The sequence below is a fragment of the Condylura cristata genome, unplaced genomic scaffold (genome assembly GCF_000260355.1).
Source record: "Condylura cristata isolate star-nosed mole 26May11 unplaced genomic scaffold, ConCri1.0 scaffold00011, whole genome shotgun sequence".
NCBI lineage: Eukaryota > Metazoa > Chordata > Mammalia > Eulipotyphla > Talpidae > Condylura > Condylura cristata.
Genome location: NW_004567112.1, coordinates 35,519,695 through 35,546,168, shown reverse-complemented (window position 1 = coordinate 35,546,168; position 26,474 = coordinate 35,519,695). Strand labels below are relative to the sequence as shown.

Below are 26,474 nucleotides of genomic sequence, written 5' to 3'. Positions count from 1 at the left end.
AATATTCCATTGTATATATGTACCACATCTTTCTAATCCAGTCATCTACTTTTGGGTATTTGGGCTGCTTCCATGTTTTTCCAATTGTAAATAAAGCAGCAGTAAACATGGGGTGTACCCCAATTCTTATATTCATAAATAAGTACATCTTAAAAAATAGATAATAAAATAAAATATCAATTTGGGCTAAGCCAAAGATTTTCTTGTATTTGCTTAGAATTCTGTTAGGAAAATACTGGTTAGGTTTGTCTTTTTTTCCATCCACAAGTTTATGTCTGCTTAACATATTTTTTTACTCTAAATATGATGATGCTAAAACTTTCATGTTTACCAATATAAAAACCTCTGTTCATTTTTTTATATTGATTTATACTTTGGGTTAATTTCTAGATGAACACCTTTCTGCAGAAAAATTATTTCAGATGTTTATAAATGTACTATAATGTTTATAATGTACTTAAAAATAGGTGAATGAATTAAAAGTAAATTTAGCTATGCATAAACCATTCATCCATATTGAAAAAATAAACAGTAATCTAGCAGAACGTATTGAAACAAGTATTGCTAAAATCCTAGGGAAATGTAATACAGGCACTATGTGTTTATATATATCCTTTTGGGAGGGGCAGACTGAATCATCATTTAAAATGAAACGTAGAGGGTTGGTCCTGTAAGGAGTGTATTTCTCTTTTCATACTAGACATCAAAGAGGCACGAAAGAGACCAAGAATTCACCTAAAGTTGACTCCCACTGAACAATAGAATAATAAATTGTAATTGGTTGAGACTAGTCAAATGTTTGAATTCACAAGTTCATAATGATCCTTTAAAAACAAGATTAGAGAATGAAAGGTAACCATTCATTATCTTGAAAACTAATAAAAAGTTAAAAAAAAAAAAGGGGTTGGTTATTAGTCTGCTTTTTGTGTATGAACTGGACCACCATTTAAATGAGAGAAAGTATATATATATTTTTTTTAAAGATTTTTTTATTTATTTGTACATATAGAACTGGGGTACAGGCCAGAGGCTCAGGGGCGGTGAGAAGCTTCACCAGAGACAGAGTGGGGAGCAGAACTACGAAGGCAGATCTACAAAGTACACTGCTAAGGGGAGCAGCAGGCAGGTCAGGAGAGGTCTGCCGCACCATGTGGTCACCTCCGGGGCAGGTGGGGATCGAACTCATGTGGAAGTGGCTTTAGCTTCTCAGTGCAGTGCTTTAACCCGCTGTGCCACCAGGGAGTGCCAGAAAGTGGTAGTGGTAGTCGAACTAACTAACAAATGAAATATAAATGAGAAAATTAGAACATCATTCTTCAGTGGTAGTGGTAGTCGAACTAACTAACAAATGAAATATAAATGAGAAAATTAGAACATCATTCTTTCGTTCTACCAGCGAATCGATGAATCTAGACATTGGGCATCAACAGCCACAAATTCTGCAAAAAAAAAAAAAAAAGGAAAGGGGGGAGGAGGGAGGTAACCAAAAATATATGGCTTCCTGATCATACCACCAACCAGTATTATTGTCAAAGAAATAAACCCAACTCTATTCAAGCGTTTGGGTCCCAGTTGCCAGCTGTTTAGAGGCAAGAGAAGTCGAACTGCAGTTCAGGTTTGCAATCATTAAAATCCAAATTGTGGAATAGATAAGTTTTCGAAGATAAAAGGTTAGAGGGGGAAATTCATAGATAAAGAGTCTTAATTTTTATTCTTTCTAATGGAAAAGACTGTACTATGCTACCTGGAGATACTTTGGTGATAAAAGTATAAAGAAAGAAACAAACGATGACTAAGAAAGTCAGGAGAGTAGTTATTTATGAGGGAGAAAGGAGCCGTGATTAGGATGGAACAGATAAGAGGTGCTAGGGTGTAGCAAGGAAACTTCAATTCATGATCTTGGGTAAATACTACAGGGGAAGTTAATAATGGATAATAATCCACTAAGCTATTCACTTTTTAGTGTAGTTTTCTATATCAGTTTTTTTCCTTTTTCTTATTTTTTTTTTAAAGATTTATTTATTCATACAGAACTGGGATACAAGCCAGAGATGCGGAGGGCGAGAGACAGAGTGGGGAGCAGAACAGGCAGATTAACAAAGTACACTGCTGAGGGGAGCAGCGGGCGGGTCAGGAGAGGTCTGCCATGCCATGTGGTCACCTCCGGGTCAGGCGGGAATCGAACTCATGTGGAAGCAGCTTTAGATTCTCAGTACTGTGCTTTAACCCGCTGCGCCACCAGGGAGGGCCTCTTTTTCTTATTTTTTAAAGAAAGTGATGGTCTTGAGATGGGATATCATGCCCTGTGGTATCTTTCTTAGAGCTTAGATTTTTTTTTGACTCGTAAAACTGGAAAAGGGAGCCTCCCTGGTTGTGCAGGTGTTAAAAGTCATAGTGCTACCAAGCTATAGCCAGCCTCTGTGGCATGAGTTCAATCTCTAACTAGGGAGCTAACCCACATTGCACAGCAGAACTCTCCTATCTTGCCCACTGCTCCCCTCAGCAGTGTATTTCAGTAAATCCACCTGTTCTGCTCTCAACTCTGTCTCTGGGAAATCCTCTCACCACCACCACCACCACCCACACCTCTGGCCTATACCCTAGTTCTTGTAGGCATGAATAAAAAGAAATCTTAAAAAAAAAAAAAAAAAAACTGGAAAAAGGTTTGATTTATCAGTGGCTTTATATTAGTGATGCTTTTAAAAGAGAAATAATGTTTCATCGTTACTACTTTCTGATCAAAATGTTAATGCATGAGTATCTGGTGTATTGGCATCAACTCTGTCAGACTGTGGAACTATAGAAGGAAACATACTGAAATTTACTAGAATCATGTCTTCCGAAGTGTTGAGTCTAGTCCAACAAGGAACGACATTCCTGTAAATGATGCTTCATTCTTAAACCTAGAGAAACATAATTGAATGGTTGTATGTTGACAGAGTGATGATAAAATAGAGAATTTGGACAAGGAATGGCTCTACAGAAAATATGGGTGGACTGAAGAGAAAATATGCAGCAGGGCAGCCAAAGGAATAGAGACTGCAGCCTTGGAGCTTATTTGTTTACTGTTCTTTCTGTCTTCTTTCTTTCTTCTTTCTTTTGGCTAAAGATCCAAAATGAAGAAAAGCAATACTAACACAAGCTGTAAAATATATTGCCCTCCTTCCCTACTAAAGGATAGAGTGTTTAACAGTTCTAATACTGGGGGCATATTGCAAAGAAACAGTGCTTAGAGAAAAACAAAGAAGTTAGATTTTAAGAAAGAAAAGGGAAAAAAAAACTAGGATGTCTGAAAATATACTGAAATGAGGCTCTGCTGATTATTTACTGCAAAACAGTCTTCCTCATTGGGATGATTCTCTGATGTAGATTAGAAGTGCTTCTCAGTGATTTGCCCAGTATTGGAGCTTTTCCCCAAGAATTTAAGGAAGTTAGTGAGTTTTTTTTTTTCCTACCAAAGCATAAGATGCATCTGAGGACCCTGACAGCCTTCAGCCCCTACAGCTTTTCAGTTGCATCCAGTTAAAAATAGGCAGATTATAATGAATGTTTTTAGAGAAGAAATAAAATGCCTGTGAATATGTTTTAACTACTGTTTATTTTACCAATAATTCAGATAAGTCTTTATTGGAGGGGGAGGGAATCCATCAGGTTTCATTGATAATATGGAGCTTTTCAGAGGATGACTTTGAAATACCTCCCTGCCAACTTTTCATAAATTAAGCGTAAACTTTCTTTGACCTCATCACATAATTAAGTAGCCATTGAAGGGTTAAAACCAACTAAACTGCAATTCAGTGTCTTAAGCTCTATCCTCCTGCAAAATTATACAGGAAGTTTCTTTTGCTTCTCAAGCAGAGTAATTATAAGAGACAGTTACATAATTTACAGTTTCAGTTTGCATGTCCATAATCACATACTTCCACCTAGTTGTATATACTCCCATGAGTATCTACATTGTACTTTGATTTGTAAATGATGATTACAAGTGTGATTGATTGCTTGAAAATTAGCATATTGAACGGATATTTTGGAATCGCTGTTATTTAGTTTGTGGTTGTTGTGTTTAGAAGATATACTGGTTAACAAATTGAATTCTCAGAGCTGTGTTCCTTATAAATTTAAAAAATGGTAAGGGAAGGGGTGGAGAGGGAAGTGCACGGGATTATGGTGATGGTGCAAGGTGACTTGGTGATGGGAAACCCGGGGGGACTACAATTGAGATGGGAAAAAAATGTACAAAATGATGTAAAAATAAACTGATATAAAAAAATAAAAAAAAATGGAAAAAAATTGAAAAATGGATACACACACACACACACACACAGCCTAACTAGAAAAATGTTGGACATACTACTAAGCCATTCCAATCCATCGAAACTTGAATTGTAATCCATTCGTCATTAATCATGTACAGAGGTTCAAGAGAAAAGTGTTAATGAGCTGTGGCTAATATCAAGCCTATTTTGATGTATTGTACAGAAGTCTCACCCTTACATACTGCAAATAATCAGGGAGTTCAACTCCCGGAATGGTATTATATACTAATGGCAGTGAGAGTAACTGATGTCTTTAGTACTGCTTCTGATGAAATTGCATGTTTTGTTTTTCCAATAGCTAACATCTAACCATAGCCAATTGCAACTTTAAGAGTCCTGTACTGTGACAGACTAGATTCCTACATGACAGTAAACCCACTGGCCACCCCCTTAGCCAGTTATTGAAAACCCAGTGATTGTATCAGTAACCCAGCGGAGACACTACCACTGACTACCAGACTTTGTCTTCTCACATTCTCATGAGTATATGAAAGACAAAAAAATAAAAGTTTTCTGTTTGGTAGACCAGTGAAGTTTGACTTTGTCTGCAACTGCAGATTGTTTCTCTCCCTTCTATTTCAGTCATATTGGATGATGGTCTGTGCTTTGATTTTATAAAGTTATCTCAAAAACTGACAAGAGTTCTCTTTTGATATGTACTGTGAAAACAAAAATTTTCAAAAGATCTGTATTCTTAGTTTTCCCCAGTCTTGCTAGATATCTGTGTTTGCTATGTGAAAACTCATCTAGAATTGGAATTGCAGCACACTTTGTCCTGTTTTTTGAAAATTACAGCTGGTACAAAGAGAGAGCATTTCATGGGGGAGAGGGGAGTTGGTTGTGACAGAGCAAATGGAAAGGCAAGTTGTTTTTTTAACCATTTTTTCTCTCAAAGCTGAGTTTTGAAATTAGTAGCAGTGTCCAAGCAGATATAAACACTTACCCTCAGTCTGCCAACTAGGATTTAGATATTAAAATCAGCTATGTCAGCTGTCTCCACATGATTTATACGAGTGGACAAAAGAAACTCCAATCTTTCTTTTTAGTAATTTATTTAAGGAGAAGTTCAATTGTAGTGTTTTAGCAACAGGAAAAGTGTTAGCTATAGCAGTGCAAGAAGTACATGCATCATTTGCTTGGAGCAGATCTTATATTTGAAGTATATATGTTTAATGCCGTATTTAAACTCATGTAATTTTACTGTTGATAGTAAATTCTTGTTACCAGAATTTTGTGATTGAAATGTGAAGATTTTATTTAAGCTTCAACTTTGAAAAATTATTTTCTGAAATAGATTTTCAGTTTGAATCTGTAGTATGAACTTTTGCCAACTTATGAAGAGAGGAACTAATGTTAAATTGCCAAGTATCTTCATCTTAAGTTTGTTTTTTTTGGTTTTTGTTTGTTTGTTTGTTTGGCAAATTTGTTCCTGCTAAAATTTTTCAGAGTTTAAACAGGTTTGAATTGGGAAAATCCACAGTGGTCTAAGAGAAAGGCATTGGATATGTCTTTTCCATTCTTGTCGCTTTGGAGACCATGGTCAAGTCAGTAGTTGAATGCATTAGTTCATGTTGTATTATGTTGATGAGAAAAGAAATACTGGTTAATGTTGAACAGATGACATTATCTGAGAACCTGCTTTCATTATTTGCCATTTCACTAGAGTCAGAGTTTTTAAAAACCAGTCAGTGACATTAAGTGCTGCTGTAGTACTTTACTATAACCTAGCTAGAAGTGCCTCGGGAAGATTAATCAGAGTTTTTACTTAGATTTCTAAAAGGCAGTGGGCTTCATAAAACTCTGCTTGCTTCCCAGAGATATATCATGTTCCATGTTGGTTTTATACTGTGTCAGAAGCACCTCATTTTCCTAACAAGGAATTTAAGAGCAATTGAGTCATACTCAGTAACCTTAAAAATGAAAACTATATTCATCCAAAATGCCAGACCAGTCCTTATTAGTGTGGTGACATGCCACACACAAATAACTCTCAGTTAAATGTTTGAATAAAGGAAGCTTCTGAAGTCTATCACAGAACTTTCTTTTTGGGTGACCATCTCTTCTCTAGCCTTAACCCTTAGATATATCCATTTTCCCCAGCATTCACCTTCTACTCATCTCTCATTAGGCATCATTGCTTCTAAAATGGCCCCTTGGGGTGACAGAATAGAGAAGTGGGAGCGATACTGCAACCTCAGCTAACATTCTGGCTGAGATAGAATTCCCCAGACCCTTTCTTTACTAAAGCAAGTCATAGATAATATCTGAGACCAGAGTGACCTGAAGTAGGTCAAAGTTGAGATTGGTGAGACATAAACATCTATAGTTCTTAAAAGCTCCTAAGTGATTCTAATGTGAGCTGAGCTTAGGGGATAGGAAAAGTAGAAATACAGAGGACACTATCACTGAATTAGATTATCTGATATAAAAATACCTTGATTCATCTTCGGCCCACGTGTTCTCATGGGGCTATCTGTGACTCTGGTCACAAACACACACCCCACTCAGGAGCTCATTGGAAAGATACAGATAATGTTCCCTTCCCAACATAAGGGTGCCACCCTTGGTCTTATCTGTAAGTTCAGATAAGCACCTACCTTTTTCTTGTGTGGGTGGCTGACACACAGTACGACCACCCCCTACAAGGGAGTCCACTCCCACTCAAAATAATTGAGCTCATCTGGTCAATTCCAGCACAGCCAGTAGGTTTGTGCACATATGTGTGCACACCCCACTAGAATCAACTGCCGAACAGATTTGGGGATCCCTGAGAAGAGAGATCTGAAAATGGGACTTAAACAAACTTATTGGTATATGGCCCAATACAGCTAATCTTCCTTCCCCAAAGACACACGGTCTCCATTCTCTGGATTTCATTAGTTCAGGCCATTTTCCCAGGGATACACTTGATTCTTCCAGAACCTTTGAATCTCTGTTTCATCTGTCCTGGGACTGTCTTTGACTTATGCTGAAGCCCTCAAACAGTCATTATTATTGTGGTTTGATGTTGTTTAAAAAAAAAATCAATTGTAAATTTTTAAAACATTTGCTTTATTCAATGATTCATCAATCTGGCAGCATTCAATCTAGCCCATAGAAAGGTGCTCTGGGGAGCTGTACAAAATGAAAGACTAATAGGGAAAAGAGAATGAGAACCAGGAAATCATGCTAGCAAAAAGCAAATTGGTTGTGCTAAGATCAGTTTCCTTTAAGAGATGGTACATAACCTCACTGGTGCTGACCAGGTGATTCCTGGCTGGCTAGTTTAAAGTTCCATTTCTAGGACAGATCAAAATTCAAGTCTGTTTGGTTGCATGAGGCTTAGCTTAAGTGACTCCATTTGGTGACTATGGTCTTGTATTTAACAAGGGGTCTGCTATTTCCTTAGGGTAGTTCTTGTGGTTCAGGATTTAAGAGCCAAATGGAATTTGGGGGAGGGGCGCAGAACTGTGTTGGCTGAGAACTTTTAGTCACCATTTTTTAAAATCATTCCTGAGACAGGATGTGTTAGGGGTTTGTGTGTGTGGTTTGTTTTTTTTTTTAAAGTTACCTAGTTACCCAAATGATCTCCTTGAGATTTTATTCTCCAATATGTTGAATAATAATAATAATAAGCTAATATCTATAAGGTTACTGTAAAAATGCTAAGCACTGTCTTACATACTTAGTATTAATTTATTTAACTCCTTTGACCACACTGATAGATATGGTTATTATACATTTTATGGACACAACATCTGAAGAACTGAAGCTAAGTAACTTACCTAAGGTCAACAGCTGGTAATGCTTGGCCTTGAATTCATTCCAGGTTGTCTGCTTCTAAAATCCGTTCTCTGTATTCTCTTAAAACCTCTCATACTGTAGTCAATAAATGCCATATTTATATGGCAATAGATGACCATATTGCCCAACTTTTAAAATTTTTCCTCATCTTTTACTTAAAACTGAAGGTCTCAAAATACGGGACTTACTAAGGTCTACTCCAGAGAATCTTCAAGTTCATAACTATTTTCAAAGCAATACTAAGGCAGTATTTGTCCTTTTTACTCATTCTCGTAAGTGTTCATTGGAGTTTTCAAGAAATTTCATGACCTGTGATATCACAACAGACTGAATATCAAAGCAGATATGAAAAATTTAGCTGTTTCTCTTAAGCCAAATGTTAGAAATGTGCAAAAGTGTAAAATGCCACTGTTCTATTTTTGTGTGTGTGTTTGGAAATGTAAATTTTTTCATAAAAATTATGTGAGCGCTTCATGAGCTTCATTTTTTAATGAATTGATGTTCCAAGTTTCTTAGTAAAATCAATAGCTGTAGATCTTATATACAAATTTTAAAATATATTTTTTTAACCTGAAGAGACCCAAGACCAAATAATTTGAGAACCACTTATTTAACATATAAATCCTTGCTATTCAGTTGTGATCCGTGGTATAGGAACTTGTTAGAAATACAGAATCTCAGTCTCTACCCTAGACCTACCAAGTTGTTCGCACTATAAAAATAAGAAGCACAGGCTAAAACATGTGGACAAAGCCACACAGCAACTCCATGCCCTCTGGTTAAGTGTTAGTCTGATGGGGCTTTGGAAAGCCTTCCCTCCAGCTCTATACGATCAAAGACTCTCCCCACCTATCTGGCATTCCTTGTTTATTCAGTGACTTTCCCTGCTGCCCAAGGAGAATTTAACATCTTCAGTAAAACCAGCAACTCCATTTCAGAAGTTATGGCAGTGGTCTTCATGCTTATGTACATTAGAATCATGTCTTATTAAAGTGCAGGTGCTGGGTCATACCCCCAAAGTTTCCAGCATGAAAATCAGAATTGGCAGGTCTGGGGATCACAATACACCCTGAAAACCACAGATCTGTCGGAAGTAGAATAACAAGTCTGTTGAGAAGTCAAGCAGTATTTTTCAGGTTGTCATGATTACTTGAAGCCCATGGAACTATGGAAGAGATATCTTATACATACACATATTTCAAAACCAACCTCTTCAAAATTCAAAATTTCTATTTTTAATAGAAATTGTATCTTTCAATAAATGAAAAAGCCATAAAAACTCAGGCAGGTCATGGGTGATTTTGAACATTCCTATTCTCTAAAAAACAATGGGAAAGCTAAGGTTCAACTTCCTTCTTTCCTAATTGCAAAATCAACACAAAATTTTTATCAAGGAGACAAATAGCCTGTCAAGTTCATTTATCACTGTTTAAATTGATAACATGCCATTCATCCACTTGGTCACAGAGCTGCCTAACCCCTGAAACCAGCAAAACAGATGAGCATAGATCAGTGATTTTCCATCCTCAACCACAAGATTCATGCTTAGAGCCATCGGATTTTTTCTGCTCGAGAGCTGCCATAAATCCCTGGCCTGGTGTCAGTTCCCAGACTTGCAAGCCCAGTGCTGTCTACTGATAGAACCGTTCAGCAGGGCTTCCTGAACTGAACAGGTGTCTGATGAAAGGGCTGTAATCCTTGAAGATTATTTTACTCTAAAAGCAGCCAGTGACCCCAGACTCACATAATCCAGACAGATGGGAGTGGGGAATAGCTTGCCAGAGTTTATACTTCTGTGTGAGGAAGCTTTTATGGCTTGGGTCCAGCAGGAGTAAAAGATGAAGGTGTGTAAGTGTGAGGGGTGTCTGCCTTTGTGGAGGTAAATCCTTAATCCATGTCTTGTCTGAAGACCATCATTCTACTTGCGTTCCAGTTTATAATCTTGAAATATTACTAGCTGAAAAGACAGGAACATTCAACTAAGGTTAACCTTATAGTTAATATGCTTGGAAGTTAAATTAATTTGGAAATTTAGACTTTTAAAAAACAAATCTTAGTCTCATCCAGGTCTCTCCCATTTCTAATGGATGTGTATACACAAAGCACTCTCGCCACGTTTTTCTTTCCCCTGAGAGGGATTTAACCATTTGAAACACTAGGAATCAGGTCCCTTTCACATGACAGTTGATTCTCTTTGCACTAGTTGGTCAGTCTTCATTAGAGGTGAGGTAAACTTGGGTCCTGTTTCAGTCCAGCTTAGAAATACTTGCCTTTGTATACCTCTGTGTTGTTCTTAATTTTCCTTTAAGCACTTTGATAATCTTTGGAATTAAGAAGTTAGTCCACACCTTCCCCTGTGATAAGAAGTTCCAGGGAAGCAAAATAAGCCAGTATTCAGTAGTATTAAGATAGCTGGTGTGAATGAGTGTTTATGGGCCTGTCGGTGTTCAAGTGCAAGCCTTCTGAACACAGAGTCAGTGCTGTTTATCAGCACCTCTGGCTCACAGACAGTTTGAAAGGAATAATTTCATCAGCGATTAATTATATCACAGCTACTGGGATTTGTCCTCCAAACATTACTTTGTTTTCAGTCTGAGCAGCCAGGTCTCCCTAGGGATAGTTCAGGTTTTCTGATTGAAAGTGTCCTGAGTTAAGGAGAGATGTTAGAGCACCATGGGAATCTATTCACCAGGGGTGTATTGTACTTGTTTCAGATGCCTCAGGATAATACACCGGCTTCCAAGATAAGTGCTTTTTATTTCCCTGCATCTTAGATCAATTATTTGGAATCTTTTTGGTAAGTTAAATTTAAGAGCTTAAACCACCACACCACATATCTATAGTTACTCAATACGTGATATGTTCTTACCAAAAATTATTCTGTCAGTAGGCTATATATAGGATTTGTGATTTGAGGAGCCTAGGAAAAGTAGGAAACAAAAGGTAGCAAGAAATTCCTTATTTAAAACATCCCGTGTCATGAAGACCAAAGTAGTGAAGTGCTACCAGCTATCACTTTTTTGAGGTGAAGTGCTCTATTGCAGATTAAAATTAAATTATATCATCCTTATGCAAAAATGGAGTTGACATGACACAACTTTTTCTCCTAAGCCTTATATTTTAAAAGTGATTTCATTTAACTAGTAAGGAATCAAAAATTTAATCTTTGGTCATTTTGATTATCCAGATGGATTTCATTTAAACCAAAAATTTGAGACCTTGGCGACTTATAAATGACTTAGTGTAAGCTCCTTCCATCAGTGTAAGCTCCCTTAGGGTTTCGTGAGTCAGAGGAGAAGGAAAAACGATTCAATAACCCCTTTGCACAGTGGCATTATGTCGTCATTGATGTTGGTGCGCCTCAGCCCACAAGATCTGCTCAGTGTTGTCTGGTTGGAGATTTGGTTTGCAGTTTCTCTGCCCATAACCCAGGAAACCTCACTTCTAGGCAGGTGTTGGCAGCCTTCCTGCATTGTAGCTTTCACAAGCAAGGTTCAGAGCGTGCAAGTCAATGGCTTTGCGTACCACGGTGCTTCAGGGCTGATTGCCCCACTGCTGCCTCCCTCGGGCCCAGGTCTCTTCTATGGCAATGTCAGCCACAGACTGCAGACTGTGTCCAGGGGAGTGGCCCAGGAGCCGGCCACGGCATGTGGTGAGAGTAGCAGGTGCTAAAAGGTTTGTGCCTAAACACTCTCCCCAGGCCCCACGTTGTCTGATGGCTCCAGTTGCATACTAGAGCCCTGATGTTGTGTACCTGTGCTACCCCAGGTGTGAGCACACAAGTAGCTGTATAAAATACTTTGTGTGGATTCTGGCTGTTGCTTCTTAGTCTAAAGTAAGGATTGTGAGAAGACAGAACAAAGAAATACATGTGCTTCCTGGGTAAGATTGCGTATTGTAGTGGGGGACGTGGGTGGGGAAGTTGCCACCTTCTCAGCACTTTCTGGTTGTACAGCAATCTTTCTGTTAGGCTTGGGGTGGGAGGGAGCTGTGTGCTTTGCAGGCCCAGTTTTGGGGTTCAGTTGAAAACCAGTGAGGGAATTTCACAGTCCCCACTGGGAACTTTTAATTGTGGGATCTCATGGACAAAGGGGGCTAGTTCCATATCCACAGTATTATGGTGCTCTAACGCCCCCCAGGAGTGCAAAACCGGGATCTCTATCTAGCCAACTGAGAAAATTTCTCAGCATGCGCCAAGCACTCAGGAGGCAGGTGACAGATGTGCCAATTATCTGTGCTCTGAGGTTTGGGCACCCTTTGTACTCCTGCTAAAGTGTGCTAATCTCCATATTCACAGGTCACGATATAGGATAGATTTGGCACAGTGGCCATCGCTGTTAGCGTTCCTGATACACTGCTCTTGAAAGTCTCTTTTGTGCTGCTGAATGACATGACAAGAGTGGTTTGACTGAAAAAATGTGTGATTGTTTGTTTTCAATCACATACTTTGCACTTACACACGTGAGTCAAAGAAACAAGTCAGAAGACTTCAGTGAAACCTAAAGTTAAATATAGGCCTTTTCTTTATTATGACATTCAGATTAAAACCATCCAAATGCAAAAGGTTATATCCCTCCAGCCTCCAGGTGGGATTTCCTGTCCTTTAGATCTGCATTGTTTACTGTGGTTTTGAGAGGCAGGAACATGCATAAAAAGAAGCATTCATTTCTCCTTGTAATAGAAGAGAAAATTCTTGAGAATGCAGCCATTTTGGAAATGTAGATAAAGAAGAAAAATACTGAAGATTTGGATGGCTTACAGAGCAGCATGGTTTTGTAATTGCTGCCACCTACTGTATGTGGTCGATGTTTGTTTAAATTTGGAAAGTTCATGAAGGTGAGGCTGTTGAAATAGATAATTAGAGCTAGGTAGACATCATTAGTTTATAGCATTTCTTCTCTGCTCCCTAAGTGGCTCTTAATTATGGAGACAGCCGCCAGCTTTCATTCATTACCTTCAAGTGGATTTACAGTTTTTCTCATTTTAAAGTTCCTTTGCCAAGGAACCTTCACAGTAATACACCGGCTGTAGACTGCACATATAAAAACTTACCCTGCTCAGAGATTTTCTGTATACATGAAACAGTTTGTTTTAAGGAGGTTGGTTTTTTTATTTTGCTTGTTATTTGTAGGAGTTGCCTAACTGGGGTTAGATTATAAATTAATTTCCATGAAAGAGGTGAAAATGGAATAAGGGGAAGTGAGTGAGGCACAGCAGTTGACTTAAAAGACTTATTTTATTAGTACCAAAATAAAGCTTCAGATCAGCTTGCTCGTTAAATGTAGCAGGCAATATAGAATCTGAGTCAACTTAGGCCCTTCTCTTTTATTAAGACCCAGCTGTCAAAGGGTCATTAGGTCCCTTCCTGTGGAAAACAGCTTACCCATTAATGTTTGGGGTGGTCCCTGAGCAAGATTGCTGAGTAAGTGCCTGACATTTTTGAAAAATGTATAAAAATGTAAAGAGACTTGGATATTGAAACTTATCAGAAGTAACATCTTCAACATTATCTTTGTTAAATATGTCATGACGTGTGTTTGGAATGCTGCCTCTAGCTATGCAAATTGACTTACAGTGCCATTGTGAAGGATTTGGAAGCATAAACTCCATGGAGATCAAATCACTCTACCTGGAAAGAGTCTACATACATGACATTAATGCACTTCTTTGATGTGGTGTTTACCTTGTTACTGCTTATATTGTTCCTAGTGGCCCTGGTTCCAATATCTGGAAACACTATAGTGAGTTTCTCTTTTTCTGCCCTAGGCTATTTGCTTTCTAGAAGAGAAGGCCAGGCAGGGTCTCCTGAAAAGCCACTTTCTGATCTGGGCCGTCTCTCCTACTTGGCCTATTGGAAGAGCGTCATTTTGGAATATCTCTACCACCACCATGAGAGGCACATCAGCATCAAGGCGATCAGCAGAGCTACGGGCATGTGCCCACACGACATTGCCACAACTCTGCAGCACCTCCACATGATTGACAAGCGAGATGGCAGGTGAGTATTGGTGCCCTGCAGGACCCAGGCTGCCTCTCAAGCATCTTACACTCCAGAAAGAATCCCTGGATTTAGGCAGTTCCTTGTGGTGACAGATAGGAGTTTCCCCAATGGTATTATCAAAACCTTTCGCCTAAAAAGAAAACAGAATAACTCTTTGATTTCAAATTTTAATTTGCTGTACTTCATTGATGGGCTTTCTGATTTTTCCTAACCCAGGTGACATTTTAGTGCTAGCATATGTCAGTAAGTGAAGGTGAAATGAAATTTCAGCTTTTGATCGTACTTTGTTCTGCCTCATCACATTACAGATTTGTCATCATTAGAAGGGAAAAGTTGATATTGGGCCACATGGAAAAGCTGAAAAACTGTTCCCGGACCAATGAACTTGATCCAGAGAGTCTGAGGTGGACCCCAATTTTAATTTCTAATGCTGCAGTTTCTGAAGAAGAACGAGAAGCTGAAAAAGAGGTAATAAGTGACTTTATCAGCCTCAGTTATATAACTTTAATCGTATAGCCTTCTTAAGCTGGGAAAGTCATTAACATGATTGTCAAATGCTCAGTTATGTAGAGAGAGCTTGTGAAATGATATGGCACTAATTTATCCTAACTGAGGTTGCATGGTAAGACATGATAATTTCATTTTATTGAATTGAGTATGATAAACGAAACATTTATCATTGATCACAAAGCAGCATTTTTCACTAGTGACAGCATGTAATCAGATCAAATTTGATGCTGAGCTCGGAGGCTACAATGTCAATCGATTCTTTGTGTTTATGAACTTGCTTAAAGTGCTCCATGCCAGTGAGCATGTAATGTAGTGATAAAGGACTCAAATCAATTCACTGCATCATTAATACTGCTAAATATTCCATGAAACCCAATCCTCTTTGATTTGTTATCCTAAATGATGCAAAGGAGTCCTGAGGTGATATAGCTGGAATGTTGCTTGGCTGGCTGCCTGTCCTGATCAGAAACGATTTAGAGATCTTTTGCCTTTGATCCCTAGAGGCTCTGGCTATGAACTGCCCTCTCTCACTGGCCCACCATTTTTCACCCTCCCTCCTTAGGCTGAGCGGTTAATGGAACAAGCAAGCTGCTGGGAAAAGGAGGAGCAAGAAATCCTGTCATCTAGAGCTAACAGTAGGCAATCACCTGCAAAAGTACAATCGAAAAATAAATATTTGCATTCCCCGGAGAGCCGACCAGTGGCAGGGGACCGTGGGCAGCTGATGGAGCTGTCTAAAGAGAGCAGTGAGGAGGAAGAGGAGGAAGAAGAGGAAGAGGAGGAAGAAGAAGAGGAGGAGGAGGAGGAGGAGGAAGAGGAGGAAGAGGAGGAGGAGGAAGAAAACATTCAAAATTCTCCCCCAAGACTGACTAAACCACAGTCAGTTGCCATAAAGAGAAAGGTCTGTGCTGAGATTTTCAGTCTCTTGAGTCACTTTCAATCAAATCTTGTCACTGCAAACATTCTATTAATATTTGTTTCACTCTGTTCTTTACATGTAGTTTATTTGTATCCAGTTCCACTAACCATGTGTAATCATTTGTCAGACAATCTTGATTTTGTTTACTTTCTGAGGTTGGTGAAAAGCAGGGACAGGCCTGCTCTCGTTGATACTGCCACCTGCTGGTTTGTGGGAATAGAATAAAATCAGGGTATGGGAACCAAAAAGAACCCTGGAGAGCATTTAAGCCACCCTTCAGCAACTATTGATAAAAGTACCAAGATCTAGAGAGGCTGGGGAGACTTGTGTCAGGTTACTAGAGATGGAGCCAGAACCAGGTGGGCCGTTGGGCTCCTAACCCAGCACTCCCAGTTGCCATTTCCTTTTCTCGTTCTCAGCATACAGTTGTTAGGATTTTAGGCTCTTTATTTTAATGCTGATGTTTTGCATTTGTAGCCAACTACAGATTGCCTAATGTTCTCATCTTAGAAGCTTAGCGGTATCCCTGGATAAATTTGTATGGCAGGTAAATGACCAGGTGACTGGTTATTTTTTGATATTTTTGTCTTCGATATCTAGCTGTGGTGTAGACAGACACCAGATATTGTGAGTCCCCAGGTCGGCCATTGTGGTAGACACGTACCTGCTGTTAAAGAAGAACCTGCTGTTATAATTCCAAAGCTCCATATACTTTCTTCTAAGCCTGATAATCTATTAGTGGAAAGGCAGCTATGGAGAGGAGTAGAAAGAAGCAGTATAAAGTGGAACTTGCACTTTGATTTTTTGCAAAGGAAATATATTGAAGAATTATGTATATGATGAAAGAAGTTTGTTCTTAAAAACATTAAAACCAGGCTTGTCAAGGCCTGATACGGTCTATCATCATATGTAAATGGACTCAACCCAAAGAAAACCAGTCCTTTATATTTGCTGTACTTAAGTTTGGGGAAATTTAAGTGGAGTAGAGAGGGCAGGTAGGTTGAGGATTAAGAACCAAAATGTTAGATTATACTTAAGTGTACATTCAGAGAATATAAAATGTAAGACGGTAATTCTTTGAACAGTTTACCTACCGTTAGAGTTTAAAACAAGCATTTTGAACCCTTCTTTGTAGTGTATTTTCAAGCTTCGGAGCCTGTTACTGACAGATTACATTTTAGCAAATCTATCTATTATTCCTGTACTGAATTTTGTTTCACTAAGTACTTTTTACTTGGGAAAATGTTTTAAGTTTTTAGGTGCTTTCTATACTAAAATGTATTGCAAAATACCAGTTGCTTACCTCCCTGCCAGCCACCAATACCTGACTCTGTTGACATTTCAAAAAGCAGAGTAATCCCTTCTGCAAATACTTTTTCCTTTTCTAATTTTATAGTTCCTGGAGTCCCATAAAATAGGTAACAAGTCAGCTAATCCTGTATACCATCCGATTTCCCACAGTTCTTTGCACATAGTAGGTGCTCCTTGAACACTTGTCAGTATTAAATGTGTGCTCCCCCACTAAACATTGCAACATTATAGAAACATTGATATCCATAGACTGTGTGTGTGTGTGTGTGTGTGTGTGTGTGTGTGTGTGTGTGTGTGTAAAATGCATCGACTGTTAAAGCTAGCAAGTACCATTTGGGAGAAAATATATGCTAGAAAAGCAAAACCTAGTTTTTAGAATCTACAGTTAAGCTGCTAAGATGTTCCCTCTTAAAGCATCTGCTTTATAAACAACTGTTTTATTTGGAAAACACTTGCCTGTGTAGTTAGAGCCCGAGAGAGATGTTAAACATCAAATGGAAGGTTAAGTACAAAGGCGTTACAGAGGTCTTTACATGTAGGACTCTCAGACACCCATTCAGTACATGTTTGCTGCATATTGGCTCAACCATTTAATTTCTCATGAGCTCTTATGTATTATTATGTTTGGAATTAATTTCAGAGGCCTTTTGTACTAAAGAAGAAAAGGGGTCGTAAACGCAGGAGGATCAATAGCAGTGTAACAACTGAGACCATTTCTGAGACTACAGAAGTATTGAATGAACCCTTTGACAACTCAGATGAAGAGAGGCCAATGCCACAGCTGGAGCCTACCTGTGAGATTGAAGTGGAAGAAGACGGTGGGAAGCCAATATTGAGAAAAGCATTCCAACACCAGCCTGGGAAGAAAAGGCAAACAGAGAGCGAGGAAGGAAAAGACAATCATTGCTTTAAGAACTCAGACTCTTGTAGAAGTAAGTGGAGGAATTATAAAATTCTTACCCTTGTTAAATATCTATATTTTAGTGCTTAGTTTTCAAAAGCAAGCAGCTAGTATTATGTCCAAAGGCATCTTTGAGGTTTTACCTGCCTTCTGTCCTTTCCCATTCATAGACAGTGCCAGCTCTTCTTTCTGGAATTGGATTTTATGTCAAACAATTTGAAACTTGCCAGAATATCAGAGTATCCCTTTTGTCATGTTCACCTCCCTTTGCAGAGTGGCTTATCCTCTGAATCTTAGAAGTCTGTGCATAAGAATCATTGCATTTCGTTGATTCTGATAGATGCTTTTTTTACATTTGCTTATTTCAGCAATTAGCCCATATATTATTATCAATGCAATAATTCCTTTATGCCTCAAAAAAAAATTACTAAATTAGCGGTACATCAGGATATTTTAGGACATAATATTTACCAAGAATCACTTAAATTTTCCCACACCATCAGTATTATATTATCTGTTTTGATAATATAGAATAATGTAATGTTTTTCCTTTTAAAATTACTGTTAATCTAATTTCCTGTTGGTAGGGACATCCTACCACAGCCTCTGAAAAATGCACCAGTGAATCACCTTTGATGCCTGTTTAAAAACAGCCATCCCTTGCTTCTTGACTAGAGAAACTTACACTTTTTTTTTTTTTTTAGATTTTATTTATTTATGCGTACAGAACTGGGGTACAGGCCAGAGGTGCAGGGGTCATGAGAGAATTCACCAGAGACAGAGTGGGTAGCAGAACAGGCAGATTGATGAAGTACACTGCTGAGGGGACAGGTCAGTGGACGGGTCAAGAGAGGTCTGCCGCGCCATGTGGATCACCTACGGGGCCATTGGGAATTAAACTCATGCTGAAGTGGTTTTTAGCTTCTTTGTGCTGTGCCTTAACCCGCTGCGCCACCAGGGAGGGCCTGGGAACTTATACTTCTAACACCTAAAGATTTATGGGGCAGTCTCTCTACTGATAAAATAACTATTCAAAAACTTATCCCATCAACCTAAGGAACAGTCCTACTTATTTCCCTGAGAATCATGGGTTATCACTCCTGCTTTTGAAAAGTTACAGCTTTAAGAATGAGCAAGCATCTTCTTGACTTTCTTAATTAAAAAGAATGCTGTTGCTCTATATAATATACTGCAGAGGAAATAACATTTTAACCTGGGTATGGAGAAGCTCAACTTTGTTCTAAATTTTTTTTAAACAACAACAAACTGCATCAAGGGTCTTTTTTTTTTTTTTTTTATGTTTGTGAAAATTGAGCCTATTTCTATTTCTTGGCAGTCTTTTCAGGGGTCTCTGAGGAAATCCATCACTGCTTTCATTCTCCACTTTGTGCCACTTGCCTTTAAAAACTCCTTAAGTAAATATAATATACCCAATTCCTTTTAGGATCTTCTTTCTTAAGAAAATAATTATCAGAAAACTCATCTTCTTAGAGATATTTCTACAAAAGCTGGTAGATCCCACAGTGTGTAAAATGAGAATGTGGAATCCAGGGGCTACCACATGGCTGTTGTTTGTGTGAACAGAGAAAAACCGTTTGAACATCTTGATTTGACTGTTAACTGGGTATTATACTTTGCACATTATGAAGAAAGCAGTTTGCATCACATACACATTCTTTTCAGCTGGCTAATGTGAGTATAATGCTTGCAGTTTATGTATAATCCTATTTTTACATAATGAACTAAGTAAGAGCTTATCCTGCCCCACACTGATCGGATTAGAAAATAACTCCATTTGGCAAAAGGGATCTCTGCTCCACATCAATGTTAGATCATATTTTTGTTCCCCAAAATAGTTTTTATAAGGCTTCTCATTGGAATCTTGACTTTTCTAAAGATCTTAAAAAGACTTATGTTTTTCATTTGTATTCAGTCAATCATACATTTCCTTATTTATATATATTTACCTATTTGTTTATATTTAAATCTGTACATACACAAGTATAGTAAAACTAAGATTGATTGGACTAAAATAATCCTAACATTGAGCAGTAAATTGATATAAAATGCAATATAGAATTCATGCTAACAAGACCTATATTCTTTTATTTTTATTGAATAACATTGCATTATTTAAGTTTCAGTGTGTATCACTGAAAATCAGCATGTGTATATACTGCATTATCTTAACCACTAAAATTTCAATACTATCCTTCACCATAAAATTGTCCCATTTGTCCCCATTTACCCACTCTTCTTTCCATTCCCTTTCAGTAACCACTAATTGGTCTTATAGTCCAAAGTTCAGTTTTGGTTTATTTGGTTCATTTGTTTGTTTTCTCTATATACCGCAAATAAGTGAAATAATACAGTATTTGTCTTTCTTTCTATGGCTTATTTCACTAAATATAATTCCTTCTAGGTCTGTGTTGTTGCAAAAGGCAGCTTTTTTTTTTTAATAGCTGAATAGTACTCTATTGTGTATAAATACCTTATCTTCTTCATACATTCATAAGCCAGTGGGTATTTAGATTGTTTACAGCTATTAGTTAGCTATTGTAAATCATGCTGCAGTAAACCCAGGGTGGAGGGTTTGCATAAATCTCTTCGAATTAGTATTTTTGTATTTTACAGGTAAATCCCCAAAAATGGGATAACTGGATCGTATGGAATTTCTATTTTTTATTTTTTGAGGAATCTCCATATTGCTTTTCATAATGACTGCATCAGTTTACATTGCTGCCAACAGTATATAAGGGTTCCCTTCTCCACATCCTCTCCACTTGTTTCTTCTCTTTTGGATAATAGCCATTCTCACAGGTGTGAGGTGATATCTCCCTATTTTTTGATGTGCATTTCCTTAATAGTATGATAAGCATTTTTTCATGTGCCTAATAGCCATTTGTGTGTCTTCTTTGGAGAAATGTCTATTCAGATCTTCTGCCCGTTTCTTAATTAGGTTGTTTGTTTTATTGTTGAGTTTCATGAGTTTTTTGTATATATTGAATATTAAACCCTTGTCAAATATATGATGTGCAAGGACCTTCTCCCATTCAGCAAGATGTCTTCTCAGTTTGGTGCAAGTTTCTTCCACTGTATGGGAACTTTTAGTTTGATGTATTCCCATTTGTTTCTATTTCCTTTTGTTGACCTTGCTGTTGGGAGTCCCCCAAACAGTCTCCAAGACATGTCTAAGAGCAATTATTCATGTTTTCTTTGATGTATTTATGAAGAAATTCTGTATTTTAAATGTTGAAATAATTTCATGGTAAATTATGATAGTTTGTGACATGCAAAAATGATGATCATGTAGTAGATTAAAGTTGCCTTTGTGTTTTGGGTATTTAGTTATTTATTCATTTGTATGCAGTTAATTTTTGTGCCTGGAGGGCATTTCAATCAAAGTAAATAATATCACCTGTAATCATTTCAATCTAGTAAATATCCACGAAGAAGTTCACTATTGCAGAAAAGATATCTATGTTAGACTTCTATTCGTTTCTGAATAAAGCTGATACGGATATGATCTAGCATTAACCCCTTTCTCCTGTATTTCCTAATTTGTAAATGTTCAATTTGATTTTCTTTTTTTCACTATTCAATTCCAGGCTTTTGCATCAGAGAATGTCTTATTTGTTCAACTCTAAAGTTTATTATCCATGTGCTTTCTCTAAAAGGGGTAACATTCTGTTGAAAGAGAGAGACATGCATGTATTATTTTTCCCAGGACTAGGTTATTTTCTTGTTTTATACCACAACATAGCTGTACATTAGTCTTGATTATGTCTGTGCCATAAGCTCTTAAAATGCTAAATTGAAAGCAATGTTTGCTAATTAATTTAGAGCAATGAATTCAAATTGTTCATGGTTATGCTTTCTAAGACATTGTTTTTCTTCCTCCCTTTTTTTTCTGTCTCCCTTCTAAGACAATATGGATGATGATGCAGATAACTTGAAAGAAGGCAGTAGAGACAATCCTGAACCTCTAAAGTGCAAACAAGTATGGCCAAAAGGAACAAAGCGTGGTCTATCTAAGTGGAGGCCAAACAAAGAGAGGAAGACTGGATTTAAACTAAACCTGTATACCCCACCAGAAACACCCATGGAACCTGATGAGCAGGTAACAGTGGAAGAACAGAAAGAGACTCTGGAAGACAAAACCACCCCCACTCCTACCAGGATTGAGGAGGAGGTCAAGGAAGCCATGGAACCCCTGCTGCCTCAGGATGAGAACAGACAGGAACAAGCATGTGCACCTATAAGTCCAAATAAGTCCCCAGGTGAAAAACCAGAAGAAGACGATCTAATCAAACCAGAAGAGGAGGAGGAAGAGGAGGAAGAGGAGGAGGAGGAGGAAGAGGAAGAAGAAGAGGAGGAGGAGGAGGAAGAAGAAGAAGGTAATGTAGAAAAAGACCCAGGTGCTGCTAAACATCAGGAAAAAGAGGAACCAGAAACCTGCATGGACAAAGAAGACACTGTGCATTTGGATGATCATGAAGAGGAGGAGGAAGAGGATGAAGAACCGTCTCACAATGAGGGTCATGATGCAGATGATGAAGATGACAGTCACTTGGAGTCTTCTGAAGTGGAAAAGGAAGAACGCCCAAGAGAAGTCTTCAAGGAAGTGCTAGAAAACCAGGAGGCTTTTTTAGACCTTAGTGTCCAACCAAGTCGTTCAAACCCAGAGGTCTTAATGGACTGTAGTGTTGACCTTGCAGCTTCTTGTAACAGTGAACCCAAGGAGCTTACTAGAGACACTGAAACTGCGCCTGAATCTGATGAGGAATCCCCAGACGAGCAGGCACCAAAGCTGGACCAAAAGAGCAGTGAAGAAGTAGATACTGAGTTCAAAGAGAGAAACACAGCAACTATGGAAATCGACTCTGAGACCGTCCAGGCAGTTCAGTCTTTGACCCAGGAGAACAGTGAACAGGATGACACCTTTCAGGATTGTGCTGAGACTCAAGAGGCCTGTAGAAGCCTACAGAACTACACTCATGCAGACCAAAGCCCACAAATTGCCCCCACTCTGGATGATTGCCAACAGTCAGACCACAGTAGCCCAGTTTCGTCTGTCCACTCCCATCCTGGCCAGTCAGTGCGTTCTGTCAATAGCCCAAGTGTCCCTGCCTTGGAAAACAGCTATGCCCAAATCAGCCCAGATCAAAGTGCCATCTCAGTGCCATCTTTGCAAAATATGGAAACCAGTCCAATGATGGATGTCCCATCAGTTTCAGATCACTCCCAGCAAGTTGTAGACAGTGGATTTAGTGACCTCGGCAGTATTGAGAGCACTACTGAGAACTATGAAAACCCAAGCAGCTATGATTCTACTATGGGTGGCAGCATTTGTGGAAACGGCTCTTCACAGAACAGCTGTTCCTATAGCAACCTCACCTCTAGCAATCTTACACAGAGCAGCTGTGCCGTCACCCAGCAGATGTCCAACATCAGTGGGAGCTGCAGCATGCTGCAGCAAACCAGCATCAGTTCTCCCCCAACCTGCAGTGTCAAGTCCCCTCAAGGCTGTGTGGTGGAGAGGCCTCCGAGCAGCAGCCAGCAGCTGGCTCAGTGTAGCATGGCTGCTAACTTCACCCCACCCATGCAGTTGGCTGAGATTCCTGAGACCGGCAATGCTAACCTTGGCCTGTATGAACGAATGGGTCAAAGTGACTTTGGGGCTGGGCATTACCCACAGCCATCAGCCACATTCAGCCTTGCCAAACTACAGCAGTTAACGAATACACTTATTGATCATTCATTGCCTTACAGCCATTCCGCTGCTGTAACTTCCTATGCAAACAGTGCCTCTTTGTCCACACCATTAAGTAACACAGGGCTTGTTCAGCTTTCTCAGTCTCCACACTCTGTCCCTGGGGGACCCCAAGCACAAGCTACCATGACCCCACCCCCCAACCTGACTCCTCCTCCAATGAATCTGCCACCGCCCCTTTTGCAGCGGAACATGGCTGCATCAAATATTGGCATCTCCCACAGCCAAAGACTGCAAACCCAGATTGCCAGCAAAGGCCACGTTTCCATGAGAACCAAATCGGCATCTCTGTCACCAGCCGCTGCCACCCATCAATCACAAATCTATGGGCGCTCCCAGACTGTAGCCATGCAGGGTCCTGCACGGACTTTAACAATGCAAAGAGGCATGAACATGAGTGTGAACCTGATGCCAGCCCCAGCTTACAATGTCAACTCTGTGAACATGAACATGAACACTCTCAATGCCATGAATGGATACAGCATGTCCCAGCCAATGATGAATAGCGGCTACCACAGCAATCATGGCTACATGAATCAAACGCCCCAGTACCCTATGCAGATGCAGATGGGCATGATGGGAACCCAGCCATATGCCCAGCAGCCAATGCAGACCCCACCCCATGGTAACATGATGTACACAGCCCCTGGACATCATGGCTACATGAACACAGGCATGTCCAAACAATCTCTCAATGGGTCCTACATGAGAAGGTAGGCACCACGGGCAGTCACAAAACCCCCTGGGCATCACTTTTGGATTGATCTGCACAAATAACCTTCGAAGAGTACGATTTCAAAACCAGCAATTGGTGTGAATGCAAAAACATTTGTTGGCACCATTTATTTAAAAAAAAAAAAAAAGCTGTATGCAGCAGAAAGCCTTATACAAGTTGTTTTTCTTTTTTTCCTTTTTATTTTTTGGTACCTTTGTTTCTGTTACTTTTATATGAAATTCTCTGCAAAGAAAGGCCTCTCTTTGGACTACACTTAGGAGGCAGCCACTTACTGTGCCTGCCTCCTTTAAACAATGTGGATATCAAACCCCGTCCCACCCCCAAATTATCTGTTTTAATACTGAACTTAGAGCTTTTTTTTCCCCTGTCCACTCCATGTAAATGCCTTTAGCATTTCAGTTATTGTATATTTTTTTAAGGTGACACTTCAGCATGCCGCTAATGTCTTTGTTAGTGACAGTGCATTTTGTAGTACTGTACAAGTGTTGTGCTAACGGTAAGCCATTTCTTAAGTTTTTTGCCTTGATTAGGGTGCCCTAATTTGAGGGTTTAAAAAAAAACTATATTTTTGTTAATTATAAAACTGTAAAGAGCTATAAAAGCTATTCCCATTTGGTTAGTCAAAAGGGTTTTATTGCTAAATGTTTGGTGTAAAGTTGAGACCCTTTTCCATTTTGGTGACAGATTTCTTTGGGGAAAAAAGGCAGCTTTCTGTTTTATAAATGCAGACTTCTGTTTATTGAATGAAGCATATCTCAGTGTTTATCTGTCAGGTTTTGAAACATTTCATATATGTCCAAATACTTGGCAGGATTTAAAAAAATAGTGAATTTGGTGTAAAGTTGCTATTTTATGGAAATGCCTCTAACTTTACATTTTCATTCCATCTGTAGATTTTTCTATCTTTATAAAATATCGGAGTTATTTTTTAAGGAAAAATAGAGAAGTAGCTTGTGAATAGCTCAAACTAAGCTTACAAATCGCATGTAAAAAAGCAAAAAGTTATTTGTGTCTGTTTATATTGCTTCCTTTTTTGTAGCCTTTGTACCTGTACAGGGTGACTGTAAGGGCCAAGCAGGAGAGGCGTAATCCTTGTATAAAATAGGAGCCAGCGACACTCTTGTATTTATCTGTTCTCTTTTTAGTCAGTCACTTCAAAAACAAAAACAAAAAAAAAGCTGTACATTTTAACATAAAATAAATTATGATGAGCCATTTTTAGCCTCTTGTGTCCTGTCATATTATGATTGATAGAGAATGACCAATTGGACTGTATCATGTGTCACATCTCAGAACACATACACATTTTGGGAAATAAATTATTTAGTGTAAATTGGAGTTATGCGATTTTCTGATTTGTTTTGACTTTGGGGGAGGGGGATGGCAATAAATAAGAGTAATATCTAATAAAACCATCACATATACCAAATACCTATTTAATAAATTAATTTATAATGGATTTTAATGCTTTTCATGAAAGTTTATTTTATGCTAGTGCATACCTTCTGTATGCCAATCATTGTCTTTAAAATAAAGTGAATTTGTTTTTTTCTTTTTGACTTTGATCTTCATTTACAAAGGGATCCTACCCAAATATCCAGTTGCCTCATTTGCACAGTCTGTATAGATACCACAAAGGGCCTAGAGTACAGTAGTAGCAACCTTCGTTTTTATAAAGATTAATACCTCCCAGAAAGCACCCAATTAAATGTTTGAAAAATCATTTTCTTTGAAAAGGTGTGAAAGATTTTTTCTGTTGTGAATGAGTGATTGGATGTTTTTCCAGAGGCTAAGTTTAGACCCAACACAAGGTCATTCACCAACATTATTTAATGGTATTCGAAGAAAGTTCTGTCTATTGATTGAAGCATGTGATTATTCAGTGGCCAGCCTACCAACAAACGCTAGGCCAGGGGGGAAACTGGTCAGTTAGTTCTCCAAGTCGTATGCTCTCTGTGAAGCTAGTCACTGCATTTATACCTCTTAAAAAGAATAACGTTGCTTTTCCATCACTTCAGCACATGAAAAAGCAGGTGTTGTGCAGATCATAGAAACAAACCTTATAGTGACCTCAGAATAAAACACTGAAAGAGCAGGATAGTTATCTACAACCTAGATTCCAAGGCCCAAAGAGGGAGGGTGCCCAACAGGTCTCATCCTTTGGATTTTTCTCATAATCTCAAAGCATCTGGATTTAGTGTCAAGATCTTTTTTTATTTTT

General features: G+C 38.7%; 1 protein-coding gene across 3 annotated transcripts in view; it reads left to right on the top strand.

Moving 5' to 3' along the window:
- The window catches only part of KAT6B (K(lysine) acetyltransferase 6B), a 166,073-nt gene extending 140,270 nt beyond the window's left edge, over window positions 1–25,803 (top strand). For all 3 annotated transcript variants that reach the window (XM_004680752.1, XM_004680751.1, XM_004680750.1), the window contains exons 14-18: window positions 13,869–14,100; window positions 14,412–14,571; window positions 15,176–15,514; window positions 17,484–17,775; window positions 21,671–25,803. In XM_004680752.1, coding sequence (XP_004680809.1) covers window positions 13,869–14,100; window positions 14,412–14,571; window positions 15,176–15,514; window positions 17,484–17,775; window positions 21,671–24,234 — 3,587 coding nt within the window. In that variant the 3' untranslated portion in view covers window positions 24,235–25,803. The remainder of the gene's footprint in view (window positions 1–13,868; window positions 14,101–14,411; window positions 14,572–15,175; window positions 15,515–17,483; window positions 17,776–21,670) is intronic.
- Window positions 25,804–26,474: the final 671 nt, after the last annotated feature.